At 48.1% G+C, this 26,661-nt stretch overlaps 12 protein-coding genes across 12 annotated transcripts; 4 read left to right on the forward strand and 8 right to left on the reverse strand.

Annotated features, from left to right (window-relative positions):
• Positions 1-13: 13 nt before the first annotated feature.
• On the reverse strand, positions 14-5,026 carry GL50803_006582 (uncharacterized protein; the record flags this gene model as incomplete). Its single annotated transcript, XM_001709008.1, has 1 exon — positions 14-5,026. One exon carries the CDS (start codon positions 5,024-5,026, stop codon positions 14-16), a length of 5,013 nt encoding a protein of 1,670 aa, XP_001709060.1.
• A 23-nt stretch (positions 5,027-5,049) lies between these two features.
• On the reverse strand, positions 5,050-5,331 carry GL50803_006583 (uncharacterized protein; the record flags this gene model as incomplete). The annotated part of the gene is made up of 1 exon (XM_001709007.1): positions 5,050-5,331. One exon carries the CDS (start codon positions 5,329-5,331, stop codon positions 5,050-5,052), a length of 282 nt encoding a protein of 93 aa, XP_001709059.1.
• A 151-nt stretch (positions 5,332-5,482) lies between these two features.
• GL50803_006584 (Cyclin family protein) lies at positions 5,483-6,106 on the reverse strand (the record flags this gene model as incomplete). The annotated part of the gene is made up of 1 exon (XM_001709006.2): positions 5,483-6,106. One exon carries the CDS (start codon positions 6,104-6,106, stop codon positions 5,483-5,485), a length of 624 nt encoding a protein of 207 aa, XP_001709058.2.
• An 88-nt stretch (positions 6,107-6,194) lies between these two features.
• Positions 6,195-6,950, reverse strand: GL50803_0022802 (Shwachman-Bodian-Diamond syndrome like protein; the record flags this gene model as incomplete). Its single annotated transcript, XM_001709005.1, has 1 exon — positions 6,195-6,950. The coding sequence occupies one exon, from the start codon at positions 6,948-6,950 to the stop codon at positions 6,195-6,197; it is 756 nt and encodes a 251-aa protein (XP_001709057.1).
• A 108-nt stretch (positions 6,951-7,058) lies between these two features.
• On the forward strand, positions 7,059-7,538 carry GL50803_003114 (uncharacterized protein; the record flags this gene model as incomplete). The annotated part of the gene is made up of 1 exon (XM_001709004.1): positions 7,059-7,538. The coding sequence occupies one exon, from the start codon at positions 7,059-7,061 to the stop codon at positions 7,536-7,538; it is 480 nt and encodes a 159-aa protein (XP_001709056.1).
• Positions 7,539-7,678: 140 nt separating this feature from the next.
• Positions 7,679-8,299, forward strand: GL50803_003116 (uncharacterized protein; the record flags this gene model as incomplete). The annotated part of the gene is made up of 1 exon (XM_038046044.1): positions 7,679-8,299. The coding sequence occupies one exon, from the start codon at positions 7,679-7,681 to the stop codon at positions 8,297-8,299; it is 621 nt and encodes a 206-aa protein (XP_037901659.1).
• Positions 8,300-8,311: 12 nt separating this feature from the next.
• Positions 8,312-11,083, forward strand: GL50803_003117 (putative HECT type ubiquitin ligase; the record flags this gene model as incomplete). Its single annotated transcript, XM_001709002.1, has 1 exon — positions 8,312-11,083. One exon carries the CDS (start codon positions 8,312-8,314, stop codon positions 11,081-11,083), a length of 2,772 nt encoding a protein of 923 aa, XP_001709054.1.
• A 48-nt stretch (positions 11,084-11,131) lies between these two features.
• Positions 11,132-12,136, forward strand: GL50803_0022806 (uncharacterized protein; the record flags this gene model as incomplete). The annotated part of the gene is made up of 1 exon (XM_001709001.1): positions 11,132-12,136. The coding sequence occupies one exon, from the start codon at positions 11,132-11,134 to the stop codon at positions 12,134-12,136; it is 1,005 nt and encodes a 334-aa protein (XP_001709053.1).
• A 44-nt stretch (positions 12,137-12,180) lies between these two features.
• On the reverse strand, positions 12,181-17,166 carry GL50803_007747 (uncharacterized protein; the record flags this gene model as incomplete). The annotated part of the gene is made up of 1 exon (XM_001709000.1): positions 12,181-17,166. One exon carries the CDS (start codon positions 17,164-17,166, stop codon positions 12,181-12,183), a length of 4,986 nt encoding a protein of 1,661 aa, XP_001709052.1.
• Positions 17,167-17,183: 17 nt separating this feature from the next.
• Positions 17,184-20,429, reverse strand: GL50803_007748 (High cysteine membrane protein; the record flags this gene model as incomplete). The annotated part of the gene is made up of 1 exon (XM_001708999.2): positions 17,184-20,429. The coding sequence occupies one exon, from the start codon at positions 20,427-20,429 to the stop codon at positions 17,184-17,186; it is 3,246 nt and encodes a 1,081-aa protein (XP_001709051.2).
• A 95-nt stretch (positions 20,430-20,524) lies between these two features.
• On the reverse strand, positions 20,525-23,734 carry GL50803_007751 (uncharacterized protein; the record flags this gene model as incomplete). Its single annotated transcript, XM_038046340.1, has 1 exon — positions 20,525-23,734. The coding sequence occupies one exon, from the start codon at positions 23,732-23,734 to the stop codon at positions 20,525-20,527; it is 3,210 nt and encodes a 1,069-aa protein (XP_037901660.1).
• A 25-nt stretch (positions 23,735-23,759) lies between these two features.
• Positions 23,760-26,645, reverse strand: GL50803_0022808 (Histidyl-tRNA synthetase; the record flags this gene model as incomplete). Its single annotated transcript, XM_001708998.1, has 1 exon — positions 23,760-26,645. One exon carries the CDS (start codon positions 26,643-26,645, stop codon positions 23,760-23,762), a length of 2,886 nt encoding a protein of 961 aa, XP_001709050.1.
• Between the last annotated feature and the right edge of the window lie 16 nt (positions 26,646-26,661).

Genomic DNA, 26,661 nt, shown 5'->3' on the forward strand with positions numbered 1-26,661 from the left:
TGTGACAAGGACCCTAAAACTCTAGGCTGTTACAAGGGTACGTAGATTTAACTTCTGCGGGTGTAGGTGTACGTGGACCAAGAAATTCCGTGGCGTGTACTGAGGGGTTCCGAACTGAGATTGTTTGAACAGTATAGCACCAGAAGCAAGACTTATTAAACTTTTTCACCGGAGAAAGTTGCAGAGAAGAAGTCGTGGGGGATGCTGGGGATTCTATAGTCTCGAGCTGGAGAGCGTCAACTCCGTTCATAAATAGTTCTCTGGTAAACTTGAGACTCAGGCGAGCATCACTGGCGACAACTGGGATAGAACCTGTTGTGACACCATTCATTATAGAACGCGCCCATCTCTGGGCGCTGGAAAACTCCTCCACTTTTAAGATTTGTCGCGCATACACAAACAGCCTACTATGGAGCATAAGAAGAGCGATAGTGGGAACGATATACGGTCCCATATAATCGGGGGACTTGAAGCTAAATTTCTCCGACGGTACAACACATTGCAGTAAGCAAGTAAGAATATCAGTTGAAGAGATGATAGAGCTTATTGATTCAGGGATGAATAGATAAACCACGTTATTGTGCCCTATCCAAGGGAGTTTTAAGGGATGGATGCGACCAACCTTGGGTCCGAGTACCCTCTCTTTAGTGACACTCTTTACGAGTGAATTTGCCTCTGCTGATACGCCTGACTTCTGCTCGTTGTAAACAAAGTGCACCATGTAAAAGTAGATCTCAGACTGAGAGAATAAGGACGGCTGTATTTCTAAGGCTGGCCTAGGCAAGTATATGAGCGTTGCACGATTGGACGACAGATAACGCCCGTAGCGCACGAAGAAGGACTCCTCTGGCTCTATGCCTCGGCACTTGCGGGATTCGATATACCGGTATCTGCCTTTGAATGTGTCAGTGACAAATGATATGTTATCAACGGCCCAGCAAGAGAGTCTTCGAGAGTTCCCCTCTAGCATATCAGGAGGTGTGGCTTGGTCGATTACATAGACATGCGTGCCATTTGGGAGCACATTAAATTCATACAGCTCACTGTTCTTGGTCTCGTCAGCATCCAAGATGTCATTAAGAAGTCCGCACGGGGAAGAGTAAAGGCTATCGGATATATCCATCACCTTGTGATATGCTCCCTCCTTCAAGGTGTAGCGCAACAGCATCCCAACCTCAAGCCGATCTGCCACTAACTTTGGTAAAATAAGGCGAAAGAAGCTGCAATCCACGTGAGTATTCTGGTAGTACTCTGTTATGATAAAGCCCATGACAAGTGTCATTTTAGATAGCTTTCCTGGGGTCTCAATAGTAGGAGATACTATTTTGGTTCGAAAGCTGCTGTTCATCAGGTCCAGAACGTGCTGACCTAGCTGCTCGCACTCCTTGCCCCTAAGAAGGAGCACTACACGACCTATTAACCAATGTTGCTGAATGGGTGGTCGCAAAAGAGATCCATGCAATTCGCACGTATTCCTGTGGGTCTTATTATGTGAAGTAAGCGTTATAGTCACCAGGTGGCCCAGATAATTCGTTGGAGTGTTGGTAGAGAAATGGCGCTCGTAGCCATTACACAATCGGACAAAGCCAAATGAGGTGTGCGTCTCCGCTCTTTTGGTACTCTCCTGCCAATACACACTTGCGTGGATAACCCGAGCAGACGTCGCTGCTCCTTCCACAGCTTGCCTTTTCCCCCTTTTCATCTTGCCCCAAAGATCCTTTGTTGCCAGAACTCCGTCACATGGATTGTAGTAGTCCAAAAAGCGGACGTCCAACGCTATATAGACTGCACTTGTCCCATTAAATGGCACAACTGTGCAGCGGACACGTGCCCTAGCGAAAAACGGACGCTTAAATTCCGGCGTATCATCATGTACGTTTTTCCCTTGCTTGCTCTGAGCGGACGGGGTCTTTCTATAGCATATCCTACTGTTTTGCATGGAAGCCGGAACAGTCCAAATAGCGAGGGAATGAACCCAGCCGTCTACCCGGAGAGGATCCTCAAATGAAATGACGGCCAAGTTAAAGCTAGGAAAATGATAGCGGACATACCCCACAACAGAACGCAGACCCTCTAGTGAGATGTTACTCATACCTTGAGAAAAGAACAAGTGGCGTGAACAATCAAGCGTAGCAAGTAGGTCTACAGACTCGTGGAAGCTACCAGTTGTGGAGTGGTTTTCGTCGTAGCAGGAAAGGCCGTTTGTACGGGTCGTATCACTAGCTGTCTGCGGATTCAAGTAGCTGTGCGTACGCACATCAGATGATAACTCTGACACATCAGTGATATTTGTAATGACAGGAAAGAAGGTCCTCTTTGGGGTGGAGACTGCGCTAGAGGTAATAAAGGGGTTGTTCGAAACGGGGGCCGGGGCATCAATTGCCGGAAACAACAGCATGCTATTGCTATTACTGTTTGTCAATGGAAATAGTAACCCCGAGTCGACACGATGGTACACACCGGAAGGTCCTTGTTCCACAGAGGTCTTAAATTGCGGGACGGAGAAGGACTGCTGCTGAGATAGGCAAATAGAAGTAGAAGGCGAAGGTGGATTCGATGCCTCCTCCAGAAACGTGGGATCGAATAGACTCTCTGGGCTCTGATCAAAGTAATACTTCGGAGTACTCAGATTGATACCGTTACTTATGAGAAACGGATTAGCAGGAGAGCCAGGGACATCTATAAGCAAATCGGGGACAGATGAAATCGCAGGCAAAACGGGCTTCGCCGGAGTCTGTTCATCACGAAGCAAGGGCGTGAAACTGGTGTCGAAAGAAATGAAGCCAGTTCCTTTACAGCGCAGAGAGATAACTTCTATTTCAGTAAGGCATATGCTCTTGCCGTTAAAGAATAACTCAGCACAAGTGCACTGTCCTAACAAAGAATCACCTTCTTCTAGAATTGGAAAATCACTGGAGTCTGCTAAGTGCGAAGATCCTGCTCTCTCAGACAAGGAAATGTATCGTAGAATAGCACACATGAGCGTGTTGGTATGGACAAAAACACAGGGAGCCGAAGAATTGCTTCTATTGATCCCATGAGAAAGCATGGCCTCAAGCACCCTTTCGCGGACAGCATTAGAATTTCCTGGGCTAAGCTCTCCACCTAGAGGGGTGTTACTGGATAAGAAGACCAAGGGCGCGTTAGCATACCAAATAACTTCGAAAGGTACGGGAATAGTAAAGCGGGCTACGTGTGCACAGACAACGGCAGTCCAAGTACTGAGACCTCCGCACAGACTGCAGGACACCTCCCCAGTGCGAAGAAGCAGTTCGTGCTCTTCCACGGATGAACAACTCTGACAAGACACACCGGGAAGACAAGATAAGTGCGAATATATTCCTGCAAAGGATTGCGAGTAAAGCAGCGGGGATTTGCTAATATTGCTAGCGGCAAGGCTATTGCTAGTGATATGCTGATTAGTGGCGGAGAATTGAGCTACACGTACATCAGACCACAGTGAGGTTATGGTCTTGACGTCCAAGTCAATGGAAACGGGTGCAGTTCTGGTAATGAAACCGATCAGGCTTTTATACTGTGCAGCTGATATGTTGAAAAGTTGATGCTCACGGCCCGTAGTTGCTATTTCTAATAACAAGTCAGAGGTATCATTGTCAACTTTTCCATAGAATCGAATAGGCAGCTGAATATCAACTATAAGTAAGCCAGTGTGAAGCAAAGAGGATGCTCGAATGCTCCACGACGGTAGCAGAGACGGGGTCTCGCTAGAGACATATAAATCCATAACGCATAGGTTAGAGGCTGTCCACAGACAATACAAAGGTGATCCTATTTGTACAAGAACCTCGTACAATAGCCGCGATAGCCTGCTAATGGCCAGAATAATAAAGCTATAGCCCGCAACGGTAACACGGAGGGCAACTGCAGCCCAAAATGTGTCTCTCAGAGCCTTTGACGGCTCAACTTTCTCAGCCTTGGTGGAGCTGGCGTGGGCGGTGAAAGCAGGCGACTGATTGATAGACAATGGCTGATCCTCTAGCTTTTTAGTATGAGCAGAAGCTCCGCTGGAAGGAACACATGGCTCTATAGACAGAATCTCCACAAACTCGCTCAAGTAGGTGGGATAAAGGCGAACAGATGTAACAACACGTTGGGTACCCGAGGACGCTTGTTGTACCACCGGTTCAGTAGTAAGGAGCACACCCTGCAGCAAAACTGAAAAAGGGTCAACAGAGGCTATGCCTGAATTACAATTATATGGAAGAAGATCCAAGGCGAGGTTAGCATAAATGCAGGAGGTTGTAGTAACTGAAAACGATGTAGAAGTTACACGAGTTATGAGACCAAATTCCTTGACTTGACTTGTAGAAGGAGCAGAACTAAAAGCCTGATCTGGTTGCAAATTGGCCTCAACGTAGAAGGGTGGCAACGTCAGTTTGACCATCCTCCTTCTGGTTGACGGAGAGGCCACAAGGCGAACACGCTGCAGAGCTGAAGGAGGCATGGCCAGGTCCTCGAGGATTTCACGTCCACCTTTCACCACAAGCAAAACATTACCAGAGCCAAAGATACTGTGAGACCCAAGAGTAAGTAAATGCGTTGCACAATAGTAAGCTCTTCCAGATAGACCGAGGAGGCCTGTGCTATAGAACAGCTCCAGAAGAACGTCTAACGAGACCGCCTCGGAAAGCAAGGTGCTATGGTCAAGGGCAGCTAAGGTAATAAGGTCGATGCTGCTCTTAAGAACAAAAGTAACGAGGCTATACCAAGCAGCTGGTGTTTTCAAACAGAGCGCACCCAAGACGTGGACCAGATCTGTACTAGTCAAATTCACAGCCTCTCCATTTTGAAGAATAATCGGGGCTACGCCAAAAAGCTGGAACATGGCCGATTGGTTGAATTGCGCCACTTGCGCCAATGAAATGCATCGCTCTTCGCGGACATCACAATCCTTTCGGATTGTAATAAGTGCTTGATCGTCTTGCTGTGTCGCATTCGATTGCAAAGATGAGGGATCGGAAATAGGCCTCATATCCACCCTCCTTACATTGAGTTTTTTAGTCATATTACGGTCGCAATTAAGGAATTTTACTCTGACTTTTCTTTTCGGCTAGTCTTTCTGAGCTCTGTGAGCCGATAGAGGAAGTCCGACGCAACAAGAAGGAAGAGGAGGAGTAAAACATTTACGACCCCTACCGCGAAGAGTCCACCTCGCACCGTCGCAGTCAGGGAGTCCATCCCATGCTGAGTCATGTAGTAAGCTCGCACTGCGTACATGACCCCCATTGGAGCAGCAATAATGACTACCATCCATGGCCATCCGTGAACAGCAAGACGTGAAAACGCCGGGCAATGATCAAATATCTTCATTTTTGTCTTCCCCTCTTATTTTTATCACCTAATCTTCTCTCATCACCAGATACAAATAAGCGAAAAGGCGGAGACATCAAATTCATATGGAAATGCGCATCACAAACGTCATAAAAAGGTCGTGTAAATCGCGCAGAGCTTGTAGCGAGCATCAGTTATTAAACAACACAACGGGCTCCACAGCACTGAGCCTTGTAATTTCGTCTGCAGGGAGGGCAATGTGGTAAATCTGATGACTGCTATCGAGAATGCAGGCTCTCAGAACAGCCTGAACGTCTAGACGCTGCATAAAGGCAGAGTATTCCGAAAAGGAAACCAAGGTATCCCAATCTATGTTCTGCAAGTACTCCTGCTCAAATACAGCAAGCATATCGGGTCCGTAGTGTGAAAGTGACAACTCGTTCCATTGCTCGAGTGTAGGTGGATTATCAATCAGGAGGCGGGAGCTAATAATAACGCTGGTCAGCATAATACGGTATACATTATTGATTGTAAGGGGATAGAAGCGATTGCGACTCATGAACCGCCGGAGTAATATTATTGCATATACGTAGCATTGCCGGGGTGCAACAGATCTGCTGAGTAGCGCGTCAATAAAGACAGCTAGCTTGCATTGCGGCTCTCCACTGTGAGGCCTTGGAAGTTGAGTTGCATTTTCAATGTGAGCCATCAGAAGATCTGATACGAATCCCACAAATTGTCGTCCTGTTAATCCATAGACGTCCACTGATACCCGTGGGGTTCTGTACCGCTTCTTCACTGTATCTGTGTGCATATAAGGAAAGACCGATCTCAAACGAGGGACGGAGTTTTTTTTCATGTGTACGTGGGAAAATTAACGATCAAATCAGGCTTTTATTACTCTATTTTGTCTTGAATGAGGAGGTCCCTTTTAACGATATGTGCGCTAAGCCTGTTGACAGCTCCTTAAGGGACTTGCAGACAAATTTATATTGTTGAGCTCCTACTGTAGCGGTGTAAAAACACGACTGTTCATCCAGTATGAAGCTCTCAGGATCAATAGTAAGTGCATAGTCAGTCACGCATACAGCTATGCATGCCTTGGCGTGGCTCAGAGGCAGTTCTACGGAGATGTTGACCTTCTGGGGTAAGTGCACTCCCATGAACTCCTCCAGTTGTCGAATTACATGAGCAGCTTGAGCAGAGGCAGGCTGCTGGGTTACGCGGTAGTGCAGGTCATTTTTCATGGCGAACTCTATCAAGGTTCGAGGGTATGCAGCCCCCGTGGCAGGGTTTGTTAATCTCAGGGCCACAATAGAGGCTATCTCAGTGAACTTTCTCTCCTGTTCGACAGTGCGTTCCAATTCTGAAAGATGTACACGTCCGTTGAGGATGATCTGGTTGCAAATTGACAGAGTGTTCTGGGTCCCAAAAGCCTTCTGCAAATTCTCCGCGCTTTGCAACTCCCCCTTAACTGCGTCTGAGAAGATAGCATGAGCCTGGATGACTTCGTTGATGTCCTTTTCAACCCCATTTCTGTAAGATGCCACTTTGCTGGAATAACAAGCCACCTCGAACCTCTGATCGTTGACCACATATTGTACTATGGCTACGTTCGTAAACCACTTCTGGGTCACTGGCTGGACGATATAACTCATTTACTCACGGGAGCGGAGTATGAAGACAATTCTATGACTCTAAAATTATTAAACTTCTTACACAGTTACAAGTTGTGGGGAAACTCCTAGCCTCCTTCAGGTTACACTATGAATACCCTACTGCAAGAAGTATCCATCGAAAGGTATGACGCTCCGCCCGAGGAACCGGTGCCCGAAGAAGGCGAGATCTACACCGACTTCCTCGACAGAGAAGGGGCCGCTATCGGTTCCTTTCGTCAGCTTGCATCCAAGCACTACAATAAGCTCTCCCAGTATATCTTCGAGCTTGAGCATCTGGCCGCATACGGTGAGCTGCAATTGAGTAGAGGTTTTCTCATTGATGGCGTGCATCTTTCGCAAATTCTGTGCCATGCTCGTAACGAATCCCTGACGCATTTCAGCGGACTCATGACAAACTATTTTAAAATGATCAAGGTGAAGGAGATATTCCAGGGTAACGAGCCTCGTGAAGCCCAAGAGATTAGCGCAGCGCTGAGGCACAGAAAGTTTTCGTGGCACAGTTTTATTTATCACCCAATTGATTGCAGCCCCACGCTCGTTGAGCTCAACAAGGAACAAGAAGAGTAATCTTTCATGCTTGACACGGCTGTGCACAGGAGCAGGAGCAGGAGCTTTCTTTACTATCTCTCCCTGCATGTTCTTCTTCACACAAGCTCTTACCTTATTCTAGAATTTGCAAAAATGCACCACAAAATTATAGGAAGTTTATGGATGGCGACTCCTCGAAAGTTCCAGAGCAATCTATCCACGTTCCACTAAAGTGCTCCCTTCCATGTGATTCTCGAAGCCAAATACACAAATCCAGATTAGAAAACCAAGACACACGATCATTCTTTCAGCAGGTAGATTATGCCGAACGGGACCTTGATCTTCTTCTCTGTCGTAGCAAAAGACACATAGACAAGACTATTTCTGTGGTGCATCATCAAACCGAGCGGCTGCGACAGCTGATGTTTGGGCAGATGGTGACGGCAATCAACCAAAAGGTGGAGTTGTCTCGCTTACGGGCACAGCAGGCAAAGAAGTTGGGCGGGCGGAAACGTGCTACCGACATGACCGCCGCTGACTGCCAGCAACATGCACAAACCCAGGTAGACCTCCTTAAAATGCAGACTAGTCCGGAAGAGTTCTTGCAGCGGATCACCAAGAGGAGCTCTGCTTACATGTACCAACAAGATAGCGACATAGATAGAACAACCCGAGCTCTTGCGAGTTGCCGCACTAGGCTCGACAAGCTGGACTTTCAGTTCATGGGACCATGTCCACGGAACGGTTTATCGGATAAAGAGGTCAAAGAAGAGCTGCGCGGCCTATTTGACTCTCTATAAAAAAGGCTTTGCATGGGCGCCGTGCTTTCTGGTCGGCCCCATGTGTCTGCCCCGACCGATCCCTCTTCACTTCTACCACCGTCACATGTAAACGCAATTGATGCGTCGTTCCACAATCAAGACGATTCCTTCCCTTACGTGGTACTCTTCAATGGAAGCCACTACGACCTCTTCATTGCTTCAGTAGATGGTCAGCCCATGGATGCCGTCCTTTCCCAATCACTTCTTTATCTAAATTTCTGCATTGAAGATGACCCTCCCGCTGTAGACTCTCTCTTGCTCCCTTCGCGACGAGGTTCCTTTGAAGGCCGCCTCTTCCGGGGCCAGCTTACCGCCTTTATAACGGTCGGGCATGTCATCCGTGCCGTTCTTTATAGTGAGGATATCATCAGCAATCTAACCCTCGTATTGATTGATAAATACCCAGCAACCGGAAAAAGAGCTAGGAATGGACGGCCCTCTTGTGAGCGGCTTTCCCCTACATATATCGTGACCCCCTTCTATTGTCCGCCCCTGCCTGGGCGCGGATCTCCCACGCTCTTTCACGATGTGCGGAGCATTTTCCGCGAGGGGCTTGTTGTGCCTCAACTGACAATAGGCGGCTTCGGAAAAGCTATCACTTACCGCTCTGTTCGTGTCTTTACAAGCCCTCATCGGCTCAGCGTCTATGCGACACAGAGCCCTCACGGAAAGGACTCCGGCGCCCACGAAGCTTCGTGGCTGACAGGCCAGGAGTCCATCTTTCGAGACACTCTGACGGTCATGCCTCTGATCTGGCGTCGCCCCGATGCCGTTATTTCTCAGATAGCGCCTCACTACCCAGACGTTTCCAAATACGATGTCCCTGTCATCAGGTGGCAGCACGTAGTGGGAATGGATAACCCTTCGACGACCTTACTTTGCAGTGTTGATGGGTCTCAGTTGGAAGATCTCATGGCTAGACGGGAGCGGCACGGATCCATTGAAGACCCGGCCCTCATCATTGTGTTCTTTGCTGGAACCCCGTACAGGATGTACTGGGATCTTAAGTTTCATCATATGACTACGGCCTTTGTGCGACGGATAATAGAGTATTTTGAGGCTATTATCCATGATGCTGCTCGTAGCTTTCGGCCTGCTACGCCTCGTGAAAGTTCAAGGAATATGCAAGCACACCTTACTCCAAATAGAGCTACAGCTCGGTACCGGGTGACAGTGCGTCGGAGTGAGATGTTTGGCGGGATACTCTCTCGGTTCCTACGAATTCCTGTGACTCTTCAGTACTTCATCCCACAAGTTAAACGGATTGCAGACGCACCGTATACACGCGTCCCACAGGTTACATTTGATGGAGAGCAAGGAGTGGATGCAGGCGGTCTTCTAAAAGAGTTGCTTGTGGGCATCGCAGCAGATGTACATGAATCAGGGCTTCTGGCGTGCATCAACAAGGTAGACAAACTCTGGAGTATTGCCCCAGAGTGTGGAGTAGCAGATCTTTCTATTTGTCAGGATCTTCCGTCGATGACACGCATTACCATGTATAGAGTGATAGGCCATTTGTTAGCAGTCTCCTTAATTAAGGACTTCAAGTTCCCCATTGCCTTATCACCGGCGCTATTGTTTTTACTCCTGCACTGCACAGTCTCCCCAGTGGGAGCCCACTACTATGGTGAGATACAATATAGCAGTACACTAATGGCTTTAAAGGAGACTGCCGCCCAGATTTTCCATGAAAAGATCACAGGAAGAAAGCATCTTTCACCACAGCGATACCAGTCATATCTTACGTTAAGGGGGTGCTCTCTCATTGCAGCTGCCATTACTCAAGGCAAAACGCTGGATGCATTTCCTGATGTGCAATTCGGTCCATGGGGCGTAGGAGTCGCTGCTCTTTCTTTACACCCGTATGACGCACTTACACTTTATTGCTTGGACATGGATACTGGAAGCTCAAATATGAGTCCAGCATATCTTCTCTTCCCGGATTTGAAGGCCATTGGGATGGACGGCTGTATCTCAACCACACTTCAATCGACGAATATACGAACCGACACCAATCTGATTGCTTTTGATAGATTGATAAAATTCTATCGAAAGAGCGGACATATGTTTAGAAACTTGAGCAGGAGAAAGGTATATACGCCTATTTCTCTCGTTAGCGCTCATATGACTGGGCCCTCCAGCGTTGGCAAAGAGAACCAGATGTCTACTGTTCTTTGCAGTGACTCCTCCGAAGAAAGCGAAGAGCATAAGACGAATGTGGAAGCGTCTGCGATAGAGACAGATGCAGATGGTACTCTTCCGAGGAACAAAGGGGCTGTCTATGCATCCCATTTGGCATATTCCCATATCCTCGGTCTAATTTACTATGAGGCATGTGCCTTAGCGGACGGATTCTGTACCTTACTACGCATGGCGGGTGTTAATTTGACCAATGAGCAGATCCCTGTGACCTATATCCTAAAACGCTTCTATGCTACACTAGATCCTGTCCATCTCACGAGGGAACTCATCCTTCGCCACTTTCGCTTTGACAATACATCAACAGAAGAAGCGCGTCAATTTGTGCGAGTCTGCCTAGCTCTTACCGTGGCAGAGCAGGCATCTCTTCTACGCTTTTGCACGGGAATACCCTATCTGGAGTCTAATGTCCTGGTGACTGTGTGCTTTTCCCTTCCAAAGGGATTTCTTCCTCAAGGGCGTACGTGCGCCAACTTGCTGGAGCTTCCAAAGAAATCAACCGACAGCGAGCTTCTGCAGCTCCTCCGAGACGCTATGGAACACATGTATTATGGGTTTCTCTAGTTTAGGCGTTCAAAGCATGTTCTAAAAACCAAAAAATAACAGATAGACATGAGCTTTGAAGACAACCAAGCAGAGCTGCGCGATTTTTACGCAGAGGGCCTAGCAGAGCAGCAGAAGCTCGAGGAGGAGAACTTCCTCTTGCAGCAGGAGGCCAAGCGCCTCATTAAGCTTCCTTCTCTTCAAGCGAAGCTCCACCCCTTCAAGGACCATGGCCAGCGAACGGAAGCAGAGCTCATAGTGAAATATCACCAGAGCCTTTCAGACATAGACCAGTGCAGGGTTGACTTGGATACGCTGCAATCCAGTATTGATCAGGATACAGTTGTGCTCCGAACAAACCTGGAAAAGCTCGAGAGTGAGGCGACAGAATTAACTACAGCATTTACTGCTTTGCGGCGCGCCTCCTTCGGACACCTGGAGCGGTCCCATGGGGTGATGCTCACTCAGGCGGAGGCAGAGAGTTTGGAGGACAAATTCCAGGCCCTTGTGAAAGAGCATGATGCTCTGCGCCTACAAGGTATTACTCAAAAAGAAAAGATCGCTGCTCTCACGTCCAAGATAAAGAAGACTAATGAGTTTGGAGATAGAATGAAACGTATAGACTTCGAACAGATTAAAATAGAAAATCAGACACTTGCTGAAAAGATAGAGGAGCGCTCAGAGGAACTCTTAAAGCTCCGCCGGAGAACAGTGTCCACGCTCCAAATTCTTGCTCACATCCGAGAAAAGCGGCACTTCATCACTGCACAGGTACAGATGATGAAAAGGGATCTATTGAATTTAGACGAGCAGCTAGGCAAACTCCGGGACCGGCTCTCTCAGCTTAAGAATGCTAGGACGCATGTCCGGAAGCAGGCCGACGACTCTAGGGACATGACAGGACTAAGCGGCAATCCTATACTACTGGCAGACTATAAGCAGAGAGAGCAGAATGTGTCACAACTTCACGAGGATGTGGCGAGGATAAAGGAGCGATACGATGAACTTACTAGTAAAGTACAAAGTTTAGAAAAAACAAAACGAAAGATTCAAAAGGCACTTCTAAACCATTAATGAACAGATTAGAGTGTGCTCTGAGTACTGTAAATCCTCCGGCCTCATGCCTTTTCACGCTTATCCGCGGGGAAGTTCATCAGGACCATTCCAGCAGTGTTCATTTGGGCGGCTAAAGAGCTCTTTGGCCCCTTTCCTATAGTGATAGTGTTTAGATCCTCCTGGATCTCCTCCATTTGGTTGGAAAAGTTGACACTCTTCTTGGGCTGAGGTTCGGCCCCCGCTGCAAATCTAGAGGTCTGCTTTACCGCAGATTTAACATGTATTGGAGACTGAAACATCCAATTGTGCGGCTGATTAGGAGGCACTGGGCTTACTTTTGTATCGACAGGGGTGGAAGCGCGAGGTTTTTGCCAAGGAGGGGGATTTTGCAGCTGTACTGGATGTGTCCGAGCGTTATTCTGTATGGTGTTTGCTGCATTGTACGAGTTGACTGGCTGAGGCCGTTGTCTAGCCACAGACGCAACAGAGACTCCTCTCTGTGCGGATTTAAAGGGCGGTCTCTTGATCGGGATCCCAACAGCCTTATTGTATTGCTTAGCCGGAACCTGGGCCTGCGGCAGTGCTACAGGCTGCTCGGTAAATAGGTATCCCAAAGGCTCAGAACCATGGATGGGTGCGTGACCCTGGGGCTGATCAGATTGTAGCTGCATATTGTACCCGTCCCCAAATTGTCGCGTCTGGATAGGCCCCATGCTTCTGCCAGCCCTCTTCAGCAAGAAAAGAGGCTGTGTTGCGTCCAGAGGCTGCTTCTCGATTTCTTCGTACTTTGGTATGTACAAAACGTCTGCGGCTCCCAGACCACACTCATCTTCGTCTGGGTCGTGACTTTCCAGGCGGGTGTAAGTAAGAAATGATCTGTTCATCGGATTCTTAGTGCTGTAGAGCTCGTTTGCAGCAATAGCCTCCTCGGTTAGATTGTAAGGCAAGTGAGCCTGCGGATCCAGGCTAAACTGGCAAGCTGCAAGCAGCGTCCCCGACCTCATGCTTAGAGAGAGACCGGTCGTTCGCGAGAGGACTTCCTCGTTGTTCACGTTTATTGGGCGGAGACAAAAAGGAATCTTGGCCTCCAACTCAGTAATTCTATACACAAGCCCGTCAAGGTTCTTCTTGTTATCAGTGTCGATTACGGTCAGTGTTTGTAAGAACCGCAACGCCTTTTTAGTATCATGGGATATAAGAAATGCCAGGAGATAGGGGTAGAACTCATCGTGATGTAGACAGAAGGCGGTTATGGCCGAGACTTCTGCTTTGGTGATGGGAGAGTAATTGATCAGCTTGCAATAAATTGGCACTGTTCCGTGAGTAGCCTTCCTTTTGTCCGTAGTTTCTTCGAGCTCATTGAGACACCGTAATGACTGCCCAAGACTGGTATTTGCAGCTGACTCCCTATCTACTGTCAATTCCTCCAGATCAAGAGTGTTAGAGGGCATGTTATCAAACCTGCGTCGGCAGTTGGACCTCCCCACGATGCGCATTGTCTCTTGAAGCACTGATCTGGCCATATCTGGCTCCACATCACTCCCTAAGGAAGAGACAAGATGAAGCTCATCATAAAACTCTTCAATCCGGTAATTATTTGTTGCTAACTCTGAAAATATGTAGGCAAGCCGCAGACCTAGACAGCGATCACTACAGAAGCTGGTGTCATTAGAAACAATTCCGTTAAAGTCTCTACGCAACTGATAAATCGCTCGTGACATCTGCTGGTTAATAGAGGTCTCGACAATGCGCTTGTGCTCCGCACTATGAATCCCAGGAGAGGGCTCTGTGAGGCTAATAAACACAGAGGACATGATACACGAACGCATGATTAGCTCAGTCCTGGCTACTCCTGGATGCACGGGCCAAAGCAGAGTATTGTGGAGCCCATCGGAGTACTCCATGGATGAGAAGGCCAGTGGCCGTGCAAGAGAGATCAACCCTTTGAGGAGCGACAGATGGCAGAGCCTTCCTGCCCACTGCTTAGAGCTCTTTTCCACGTCATCCCTGCTTATTGTATAGAACCCAGCATCTGTACTAATCGCTCCAGCGTAGGGCAGGTAGCTCAATGCATGGAAGAGCAGAAGCCTGAGACTCCGCCGCGTTGTGTCGCTCAAGGCCATGCTCGAGGAGAGCAACTGGATACCTATGAAGTCCCCCTCGCCAGGCACCTGCATCAGTTGGTTAAGATAGATTGTGTCTTCAGACAAAGAAACGTCTTCGATTTCCCGGTCAATAGGGCCGCAGTATCCCATATCGACAGCAAACAAAATGCGGGCTGATAGATAGATGCAGCGAGCATAGTATTCCACCGCCTTGGAGTGCTTTTCGTCTGTGTATCCAAGCACGCCGTCATCCCCACCGCAACTTATTTTTGCAGCCTGGAGAATAAAGGGCCTGAGATCTGTCCCCATGAAGCAAAGCGACATGCAGGCATCCATACATGCCTTTGGCGTTTCCCCATTCACAAGTAGGGCGTACACAATGAAGATCCTGCACCCGTGGATCCCAGCCTCCTTCAGCAAAGCAGTTCTAGGGTCTATTGTCTCAAAGGAGAAGCTGTTGCTGTGAGAGGTCGACGAGTTAATATCTTCTTGTAGAAGAGCCTTTAACGCGTCCACTATTGTCATGCGCGTAAAGCCGGGCCTCCGCTTTCTATAATCTACCCCTGGCCTCTCCCCAGACAAGACGAGCTGAGTATAGAACTGCACAAGAGACCAGATTGCTGTGTTGCCCACCATATTATGTGCTGCGTAAACAGACGAAAAATCCTGTATATCCCTGTACGGGTTTCCTTCTATGCTCTTCATTGTCTCATCGACAGTATAATAACCAAACTCATGTGTGTATAGCATGTTGGGGCTCTTGCTCTCGTCTGCCACGCTCTTCCTAAGGCTACGAAGCATCATGGAGTAGGCGTGGACGGTGCAATTAAAAAATACTTCATTATCGTCATCACGAGCTGCAGTTGGAATTATGGCCGTACTGTCCACGCCCCCATATACAGTAGAGGCATCCGCACAGGTGGCGAGGTGCTTTGTCTTCGTATAATTCAAGATTGTTGCTATCCTGGAGAACTTCTGGGAGTGGTTTCTGGATAGGGGGAACGGCACGTTGATGAACGACCGGATGCTTGTTAGATAGTGCATCATGCCCAGCGCACTGCTTGCTGTCTCAGCGATAATTCTGATGGTAGATGCCTCCGCTCCCAGACTAACGTCTAGTTTCCGGACTCTAAGAAGCGTGTCCACAATTCGCGCAGACGCGTATGTGATTGGCTGTAAAAACTTACTCAAGTATGCGAGTGCCTCATACTCAGTATCAGCGTTACTGTCCAACTTTTTAGCAAGACAATTCAGCAGATATAAAGAGTTTTTGATGATGATAATGCACACATGAATAAGTACACGTATGTTGTTGAATACAAATACGTAGTCTGGATCCGTGCCAAGAATAGCTCCTATTGCTCCGTGAGCCAGCTTGGCATTGGTGATGTGTTCTCTATGCTCCTTGCGCATGATGGCGCGCTCCAGAACAATGTACAGCTGGCTATAGCGCAGACAGGAAAAGACGGCAGCGATAGAGTAGAACTCACTATTCTCATATATGTTCGTCGATGGCTTGGCTTCTTCAGGAGCCTTGAGGCATTGCGCTCCTATGAGAATTGCATGAGAATTTTCCACGCTCATCGCCCCGGGATAGTTCAGAGATGCTAGCTTGCTCGCGGCATGGGCACTTTTTGTGCAAAACAATGTATTCTCTATGCTATCACATAGTACTAACACCGCAGATATCCGAATGACCCGCTGGTCATCTTTCAGTGCAGCCATGGAGGTATTGGTGTGGGCTTGGGTCGCTGAGCCACTGGGGCCATCTGTGCAGTTTAGCATGTCAAGGAATATGGGATCAAAGATAGCGACGGATGATGCCAATTCGCTTACTGCCTTAGGGGCCTGTGCAAGCTCTGTGAGAGAAATGTGCGCAGATAGCACAAGCTTGTCGCACTTGACATTTGGATCCATTCTGGAAGGGTCATCATAAAAGATTGGGAGGATGCCAGGTGTCTCCTGTGCCCCGTGGAGGAACACAGTGGGGACAGAGACAGCAAACGGATTTGTATTTGATCCTGTGAAAAGGATATTTAAAAATTGACCATCTCTGGTGTACGTGTAAGAAAGCAGTTGAAAATCCACTGAATACTTATTGGTCTTAAGGGGAAACGAAAACATTCCTACCACAAAATGATACGAATCTCCTTGTCGTAGCCGCTTCACCACGTATAGTAGACACGTGTAGGCACCTGGTGTTCGAGAGTTTCCGAGAATTGACATGAGAAGGAATGCTCCGTGTTCCACTCGATCAATCAGAGTGAACGCTGCAGCAACATCGTGCAGCTGGCCTTCTGTGTTAATTCGCTTGAGAATAGATAGTGTTCTCGTGCTCAAAATAACAGAAGAGCTGTTGTCAAGGGACAGCATCAGAGTAGTTCCCATCACAGCCAGCCCTGTGGCCGTTACCTTCTGCTTTGAGTCTGAAGGCAAGATCTGACTGACCTCTTTTAGACCGAAGTCGTAAGTATCGTGAGCCAAAGTCGCAATGACCAAGAGTGTAGACGATATTCCGAAAAACGCAGATGTCCCACTCTGGGCACGGATGGTGATCAGCCCGCCAGCTATGTTGTAGGAGCACACATACCGACTCGGTGCACCGTCAGAGATATTAAAGATGAGGATCTGCGAATGGCTATCATTATGTGACTTGGCCACTACAGCCAGATACTTCTCGCACGAGGAGAGGCACGGCGGGAGAAAGAGAAAGTTCTTCTGTGTTCCTGAAAAAAGACCAGATAAAAAGCTCTTATTTGCAGAAATAAGCCCCTTGGTAAAATGAGGCTCCATGTCCTCAGTCCATAAAAAAGTTGGTGACTTTGATTTGAGAGAGACTGCAACAAGGGACAGCCCTGAAACAATGTATGCTGTATCCCCAGTCTCCGATATCTTTGCAGCTGTTGCCTGGCCGCCTATTCCGAACTCACTCAGGGAAAACATGGGCCAGATTTTAATTTTTATTCTTTAGAAGACTGCTTTGTAGAGGCGAATGTAAAGGTATGGCTAGCATTGTTCAACACGTTTATGAACGAGAGAGACGTATCAGTGTCCTCCTGGGTCACTAATGAAGTGTCGTCCTCTTCGGACTTCTGAGCAGAGCGGCGTTTCTTGACACAGACTATGGCAATGATAGTCATGGAAACTATCAGTGCAACTAGGCCAGCTGATACCCCGATGGCTATTGGCGTTGTGTTGAGTCTCACCTCGTTCTTGGTGCATATGTTTCCTGGAACCATCAGGGAATATCCTTTATAGCATAAGAGGCACTGATCTGGATTATTTGTAGAACAGTATAGACAGTACGGCGTGGTACACTTTGTAGAATACATGCATGTTCCCATAACCGGTCGTTTTTGGGTGTCGATACAACTTGTGCACAGCACTGGGGTGCAGGTCTTGCATTCGCTAGGGCATTGTTGGCATGTTCCCTCAAAGAAGGAAAGATATGTGTTAAGTCCGCACACAGAACAACGATTTGAATTTCCTGCTTCACAGACCACGCAGTTAGAGAGTGTACAGTATGTCTGATTGGATACCACACATACTCCATCACTATTTGGGCGCATGTTCCACTTGTTACAACTGACACAGTAGAAGGGGTCTGACGCTTGGCAGAATTGGCAGTTTGTATTGTCGATGCAGAGAGTACTATAGTCGCAATATCCAGAAAGAGGCGGGCTTCTTATATTTTTACATCGTAGGCATTGTGTTGAAGAGCTGCACTCAAAGCAATTTGATGGGCACGCGTCGCATCTGTTGAAAGCCTTGTTGAGCCAGTATCCATTCGTGCAACGGAGGCAGAGAAGCTTTTTGTTGGCACCTTCGTAGCAATGCGTACACTGTTCAATAGAACATGCTCGAAACTTAATGCAGACGCCACTGGTGGTTGTGACGTAAGAGGCATCCGAGCACACTTCACAAATGCTACTGAGCGTGGGACACGCCATACATCCTGACTTACAGGGGGTGCACACAGAGTAGGAGTTGTCCAGGGCTCCAGAACTGCACGCAATGCAACGTTTGTCAGATGCCTCAAGACAGGAGGCGCATAGACCTACACTACATTCATTTATGAAGAACTGCAGGTCAATCATTCCTGTGTTCCTGCCAACAACCCATGTGGTGTTATAGTCCCAGCACAGGGGAGCTGAGCAAGACACCGCTATGAGATCAATGACCTTGTCGGTAATTACAACTGCATATGGAAGTGTGGTGAGTATGGGAAGCGCTGTATTGAAAAAGTTCCACCCGCTGTTTTCATTTAACCACCATCCACGCGCTAGGTATGTCGTGGACAGCGTCAAGAACTCCGGGACAATGCTAAATAAATCTGTTTCATCGATACCCGGGTTTGCGGCGACCAGAATATTTTCACATTTGGTGCAATGGCTTGCATTCAGCCCTGGGCCGAAGGCTTTGATACTGTACGGTTTGTATCCCGGTTCTGTGTAGGTAAATGTGACATTCAACAGAACTCTCGCTGCAGACAGGCCATTCATGTGTCCAAAGTAGACAAAAGATGCCAGTCCATAGTCGGCTTTAAAGCCTGAGCACGACCCTGTAAAGTTAACGGTGCCTGCGCAGTCTGAGATCAGAACATTATCGGTTATGGCGGCCGCAAAGCCTCCGTAGCGTATCGCGGCTGTGTCATTCCAGGTTGAGCACGCAATAGACACGTTCATGAACCACCAGAGGCTCTTCAAGTAATGTACGTTACCAGTTACTGCTCCTGAAGGACCATTGACTGCACCAAGAAAGCTACCAAACGTTAAGTTGTGGCTCGTTCTAAAGTTGTAGAGGAAGGAGCGCACAAACACGAACGAGTTGTCAATCAGTGAGTTGTTAGTCCGTGAGTACAGCTGCCCACAAAAGCCCCCGATAGTTATGGAGCTCGTAGGCGACACTTGCATTGTAACTATCTTAAACCATGCAAAGCAGTTGGCTATTATGCTATCCACGCTAGTCCCCACAAAACCGCCAAAGAGATAAAGCGGTGTATTGAACGTGTAATAGTTAATACGCACATATGAGTCTGCTATGCTAGTATCTGAGTTAGCAATAGCAACGAAACCGCCAGAGCCGGAGCTTTCTATATAGCTTTGAGTTAAGTTTTCCATGACGACAGCACATTGCTCCACAGTAGTGACACTGGCCGTAGAAACAAATCCGCCCACTATGCCAGAAAACAATCCGGTTGTGATATTAACCACTGAGTGTCTCACTAAGACTCCGGCTAGATTAGCAGCAAAGCCACCGATGTACATAATGTCTGTGCCCACAGAGAAGCTATAATAGTTTGCTACACACTTGTCGATGACAACACAATGAATGCAATCGGATTGTAAGTTTCCCAGAAATCCGCCTATGTATGAATATGTACCAAGATTGGTTAGCTCTACAATATTGGCAGTAACGGTGGAAGACCCCACTGACGCGTAGTGTATGCCAACGAGGCCTCCATAAACGCATGGGGACAGCCACTCGCTCCGTACGTAGACCCTGCTGAAGTTTGCACTGCAATTGAGAAGGCTTCTCCCACACTCTCCTGCGACTCCACCCAGGATACAAATACTATTCCTGCACTCTATAGATCCATTGAATGATAGCCCACTGATGATAGACGCATCAACGTTTAGTCCTGGTTTTGCGATGTTGCCTATAACTCCTCCCAGGATAGCTTTGCGGAGCCCGCTGTACCTGATTGTCGCATTGACGGCAACGTTCGATGGCGTAATGTACGACCTGCCTGCCAGTCCCCCGACGGCAAGAGCTTCAGAGTCGCTATTCATTGGCTTGGTTAGTAGTAAACTTCCGTTGATAGTCACTTTGTACAGACTTGTCGAGTTGAGTATCCCTGCTAGGAGTCCTACATTTAGCAGATCCTTTGTGCCTTCGTCTAGAGTAATGTCAAAGACCACGTTCCTAAGTGTTCCATGCACCTCAGTGAAGAGACCCACATTTGTTCCCAGATTCTGGAACCCTTTAACGGATATCTTGTGTGACTGGCCTATTATGATCCCGTAGAAAGGCGGTAAAGGGGTTAATGGTCCCTGTATATCGATATCATTCAACAGCACAAAGAACCCTCGAGGACACTCGCGAATCAGTTCAATATCTGCAGCAGTCCTTAGCTCCAAGCGAAGATTACAGTTCGTAGCTGTACAAAGGGCGCCGGCAAACAGCAACGGCAGAAAGAGCCCCATTTTGATTGCATAAAAGATGATTGCATAAAGGATTAAGAAAAGATATAAATTCGGCTTAAATAGAGGGGGGATACGGTTGGTGTCGGAAACCGTGTTCACTTAGGAGTGGTGTAGGGCAAGGCAGAACCAGGCGTGCCACAAAAGAACCTCTCTATATGCTTTTGAATGCTCTGCGGAGAAATTCTGTTATGGGTTTTGAACGCAGAGGCAGTGATTGGAGAGAATTGGCACACGTTGTAGTACTGTTGGACAACGACTAGCACATTGTTAAGTACGTAGTCTTGGATTTTTCTTTGAAGAGACGCGGAGGGCACAGTGGCTGTGACATGAGCATCCAAAAGAGGGAGAATCAGACCCTCAAATTTTGGTAGGCAAGATGTTAGTGTGGCAGTGATCCTTCTGCTCTTGATGGATGCGTGAGACGCTGGCCTTTGAGTCCCTCCAAGGGTCTCCGTGTCATCTTGGACTTCAGACGCTGTCCAGGACTCTGGCACACATTCCGTCCCTTCTATGCGAGCAGAGACTTCTCGAGCCTGGTCGAGCACCACTGAGAGCTCACTCATTACGACCTTGGTAATTACATGACTATTTCGTTCGTGCCACTTGTCATAGACATGTTGCAAATCACTTATAAGGCGGCGCAGATCAAGCGCAACAAGAGCTGGCTTCCATATCATTTCATAGTACTTGGCAACTAAATTATCTACTTGCTTGCGTATAAATCTCGAATACTCGTGTGAAACAAGGCTACGCAAGGGTCCGTTGTCGGAACTGACAGCTTCAGAAAGGTAGTTCAGGTTGTTGAGCTTAAATAGGTAGCTGTTCACCAGGCCCTTGGGTGGTTGAGTGCGGTACAAAAGAATGCACGACAAATAGTAGAGCTTCTGTTCGAGAACGGCCGTCTTCAGACTCTCAGACCCTGAGGGGAAGAGGTAGTCCTGGAGAACAAATTCTGCCCCACTGTCCACGAATGTGGTGGCTGAAAAGCCTGTAGAAGTGCAGACCTGATTGACATTGCCATTATGCGGGGCAGTATCCTCTATGGATGCATTGGCAAGGAGTGCAGGAGAGAGCGCCTGAGCCACTTTCACGATATCTGAGCAAAGAGAGATGCTCTTCGAGTAGAGACCCTGCTGATTGAGCCAAAGAATGATATTTGGTAATTCTGAGATTATATTAATGCTGTCTGTACGTGTTGGAATGACGAAGAGCGTTTCTTCAAAGGCAGTAAGCACCTCCTTACTCTTGAGAGCGACACAGATCACTAACAGTAGAAAGTCATGTCTGAGGCTATCAAATGTAGAGAGATTAAGGTCTGACTTAGTGTATTGATAGTATAGGAGCTGGTCTAAGAAGTTTCGCTGATTGAGACTACAAGATACGACGCTACTAGAGAGAGGACCAAGCATGTCAATGATGGCTGTGTAGAGCTTTGGCAAAGACGTGAAGAGATCCCCATGAACTATGTTGTTGATGGCATCGAATGGAATGTTCCACGTGAACTTACTAGCAGTAGAACTGTCGGTGTCCACAGTGCCCTGGGAAGTCATCAAGAGAGTACCATTCATTCCCATGCCGTTTATAAATGAGCTCTCACTGTCGTAAACAGTGGTCTCCTTCCCTATAGCCTGAGCAACAAGCTTGCTCGGCGCGTCAGTCATCGGCAAGCCACCAAGAGAAAAGCTGAGTATTTCCGTGTAGTTAGTCAAGAAAACAATAGGTATCATGGCGTGTAATACTTGTAGTATATCAAGAGTCTCGAAGGTTAAGCGCTTAGTGTCAATGTTAGAAATCAGCCCAAGACACACTTGGCAGACATATTGAAGAACTGGCGTGGCAATATACGAATAGCAGACGTCCATTAGCCTACATGCGCTTTCTACTAGAGGCTTGCTATCGGCTATTAGCCCTGAGCTAAAGGGTGTCGCGTCACCGCAGTAGTGGGAAAGCATCAAGTTAATGAACATGACAAGCTGTTCACGCTCGTCCAAAAGCATAGACAAGACGTACACAAAATAGTAGTAAAATGGATGTGATTCCTGCTTATAAAGAGCAGGCGGTGGTGATGAAGCAGGCCCGTCTTCGATGGCCTTGATGTAGTCTGACCTGTTGAAAGAGGCCACACCCTCTTTGAGCTTTGCTCGGTGTAAGTGTGCAAGTAGGCGCAACGGCACAGAGAGTTGTGTGTCCCCACGGATTGGTGAGTCATGAATAGGTGGGATGGGCTGAGTATCGTTGAATAATAGATAGTCCTTTAGATCCCTGCTGTTCTTAATTTTCAAGGTATCAGGAAGCTTCTTCAAGAAGTCAAGGATTGCTATCAGAAGGGTCTCAGTCCTCAGTTTAGAAGTATCCATGGCGGGTACACCTTTTAGTTTGGAGTAGGCTCTTGACTTGAGAACTCCGTAAGATGATACGATACTAGAGCACACACGTAGTAGAAAGTCTATGCGCTGATTCATGAACTCTAAAAAGGCGTCCTTGAAGGTGCCAGGAGATGCCGGAGATGCTATAAGGGCATCAAACAGAGCTAGAAACGAGGAATTTAGTGCTGAAGGTCGTCCATTGTCATAAATGGTGTTTGCAACTTGAGCACTGGGAGAGGCGTCCAGGGATGCTGCAAGGGTTATATGCTTCAGGAGATAATAGAGAGGCGTGTTTGGAAGAAGCCGCTCGACAAAGTCGGCAAACATCTGCACATGGAATCGCAATAACGAGTGGAGTTCTAGGGCTACCTTACCAGCTCCTTGTGTTACAAGAGAAGTTGTCCGCGAAAGGCCTGAATTTGAAAGCAAAACACCGCTTGCTGATCCTTCGACGAACACTAGTATATCTCGGCGCTGAATATAGAACCGGTGTGTCTTTGTGGCTATTAGTCGTTTAATAGCAAATAGACTCTGGTCGATACCTTGCTGGATCTCTCCCAGCAGCTCTGTGCTGCAGTCTGCAAAAGTCTCATGAATAAATTTCCTCCCCTTCAGCATGGCTGCAATATTCTGGCCAAGGTTGGACTGGTCCACCTCTGTGGGATTCTGACTCTGCGAAATAGTTGCAATGAAGTTCAGCGCTTTGCGTATCTCTGCGACGCATGCATTATATGCCTTTGCTTCTTTTTCCAACGCAAGGATGTTAAGCACTTCGTGGCCTGCAGAGTGCGCTGGGTCCTGGTCTGCTCCGGGTGGATCTAAAATGTCCAACTGACTTTCTAATTTGGAAGCAATATCCAGCATTGATGAGAACAGCCCACGCTGTTGTTCAATGGTCGCAGTTATCCAGGACAGGAGGCCTGGAAGACTAGTACTCATTTTTTGGAAATGACATTCACTTGCGTTACGTTCTGAGCATCTTGATGGCTGCTAAAATATTATCTATGCCTTCGCGCACTTCTTTGCCGTCCTTGACATCTCTAAGCAACTTCTCACATTCAGATAGGGCAAACCGTTCGTGTCTTGTCGCTAAAGCCTTGGCGCAATACTCCCCAATCTCATCAAACGGAACGACAACCTGCTCTGTCGTCGATAGATTCTTCACGTTAATGACTCGATTCTCTATCTCATCGCCGCCGATAATAAGGGCGAGGAGAGCATGGCCTGCCACGCCTTCATCAATGTCCTTTTTCAGTAGCTTCTGGCTGCACCCTTCTTTACAACTCATGCCCACAGAGATGCCTAGTCCCCAAAGGATTCCTGCCACTTCTAGGCGGGCCTCTATGGTGCACCCCGGTGCTCCACAAATATAAACATCATATCGCTTGGCAGACGCCAACTTGCATGAGGAACCACCGTCCTCAACGTCCCCAGTCGCTAGGCCATCAAGTGATGCTTGCCGTGCTTCCAGAATGGCAAATATGCGTTCTATCCCTATGCTTCCCCCGACTGCGCAAAGCTCGTCTCCCCGTGCTCTAAACTTACCTAGCAGCTCATCATAACGTCCCCCTCCTGCTATCGATCCTGTGCGCTCTCCGTGGTCAGAGATCAGCTTTGCTTCGAAAACCATTCCGGTGTAGTAGTCAAGTCCTCGCGCTAACGAGAAGTCCAGCACCATATACTCTAGTGACTGCGGACACATGAGTGAGGCATATCTAAAAAGAAGACCTAGTTGCTCAAGCCTTGGGCTGATCGCGTCGATGAATTGAGAGGAGAGCGTGCTGTCCAAAGAAATAGATGCATGCAGCTCCTTAAGAGCCGCGATCGCAGTGGACACGAAGTCAAAGGGAGAGTTGGCAAACATGTGCGGGGATGTAGGAAGCTTAAAGTCAATTAAAGCTAAAACCGTGTCGGCCACAACAGGAGTGAGCCCCTTGGACTTCACGATCTTATCCCTTACTTCCTCCTTGGAGTGCTTATCCAGCTGGTCGATACAGCTGCACACCGCCTTTTTCTGCTCATCTGAAACACCTGCCACTGCCATCGCTGAGTCGAGTATGCCGCGGTGATTTATCAATATTTCGAAGTTACGGATGCTCTTCCTTAGAGCATGCAGAATCTCAAATACAATAACTACGACCTCAGCGTCAGCAGCCATCGGTGCCTGCGTGTTGGGCTCATAGACAATATCCAGATCGCATTGATAAAACTCACGAAAACGCCCCTTTTCCATAACAGGCTTGTCTCGTCTGTAAACGCGCCCGATGGAATAGCGCTTAATCGACTTCTCCCTGTGTGTGGCACAATAGCGCGCAAACGGGACCGTTAAATCATACCGAAGAGATAGAGGTTCCTCCCCATAATCAGAGACATTGTAAATCAGCTTCTGCTCTTCGCCATACTTGCCCATCAGCACAGACCGCGATTCCATGACTGGGGTCTCTATGCAGACGGCGCCATGTTGTTGAAATACGCTCGTTATCAGTGAAAGAGCAGCTTGCCTAAGCACCATCTGTCCAGGGAGCAAGTCACGCATACCGCACGGAGGCTGGGGGATGCGAGCGTTAGAAATAGCAAGGAAGAGGTGGTCAGTCATGGCACGCACGATCCTCGAGATACACCAAAACTGGTGCGCACCGGATGCGGACTGACATTCTCTAAAAAGATCACCATAGGTATCCATAGCTATCAGTACCCCCTGGCCCACTTGTATCTTCCCCTTGGAAAGTCCTGCTTGAGCAATAGATAGCTTGGTAAAGGCAGACAGCAACTCTGTAGAAAGGTCCTTGAGAACACCACATAGCTGCACAGGGAGTAGCAGCGCGTGCAAAACCGGCACTGGCTCCTTCTTTAGTGCGTCTAGCATCTCGCTTTCCGCAACCCCGTATGCATCGTCCGAGGGTGCTTTCCAAATCCCCTTTTCTACCACGACAGCATCGACCAAGTGGCGGCGTGCAATCGACAGTGAACGGATAGTCGCTATCTTCAACTGTACGCCGTGTAGGAGAGAAAGTGTTGTTACATCAGTCAAAGGCCTTGTATCGAGACTAGTGTATGCTGCCGAAGCCGTATCCGGTCGCACGGCGGTTCGCAACTCCGTGGCCAGCTCACGTATCTCCCCAGCCAATGATAGCGACTGTGAGCAGAACAAATTACTCCCTTTCTGAGTTACCTTTTTAGAGCCAGATATAAGACTCATCACGTTTGACATGGCTGCCTTCATCCCAGAGTGCTTTCGCTGAACGGTATAATTGACGAAGTCAAATAACTCTCTAACCCTTGCACACATAAGTTCGAAAGAAAAGGAAAGAGCAGCCTCATGGAGCGTGGCTACAAAGGACAGGAGAATGGACGACGCAAATGACACGGACAGGGTAAAGGCATGAGCATTTAGCTTGAAAATGTTAATATCTTCGTCCGATAGCTCGATGTAGAAAGGGTTATCTGGGCCCTCGGTGAGAATAGAGAGCAGCTGATCCAGCAAGTCTTTTTCAAGTGCAGAGTTCGGAAGGAGCACACACTCTGGTCGCTGAAGGGCGATGTCTTTTGGGCCGTTGAGGATTCTGGTTAGGCCTTGGAGGACAGTTATCGAAACAGAGGCAGGGCTACTGGCCAGGAGCGAAAGCATTGTGAATATGTACGCCCGTGACAGGACGTACGGTACTGAGCGGTACTTTCCCGAAAAAAGGGTGGCATAATGGTAGGGTGCCCGAGGCACTGGGTTCTCGGGAGCAGGGAGGAAAGCAGCGAAAACAGATGCGTCAAGGACAATGGGAGCCCTGCAATAGCAAACGTTGTAAAAGCTTTCGAGAGTCAGTGAGGTACCGCCCAGCTCGACCACCGGTAACATCGCGAGATTTAAAATT

This window comes from Giardia intestinalis, chromosome 1 (genome assembly GCF_000002435.2).
Source record: "Giardia intestinalis strain WB C6 chromosome 1, whole genome shotgun sequence".
Classification (NCBI taxonomy): Eukaryota; Fornicata; order Diplomonadida; family Hexamitidae; genus Giardia; species Giardia duodenalis.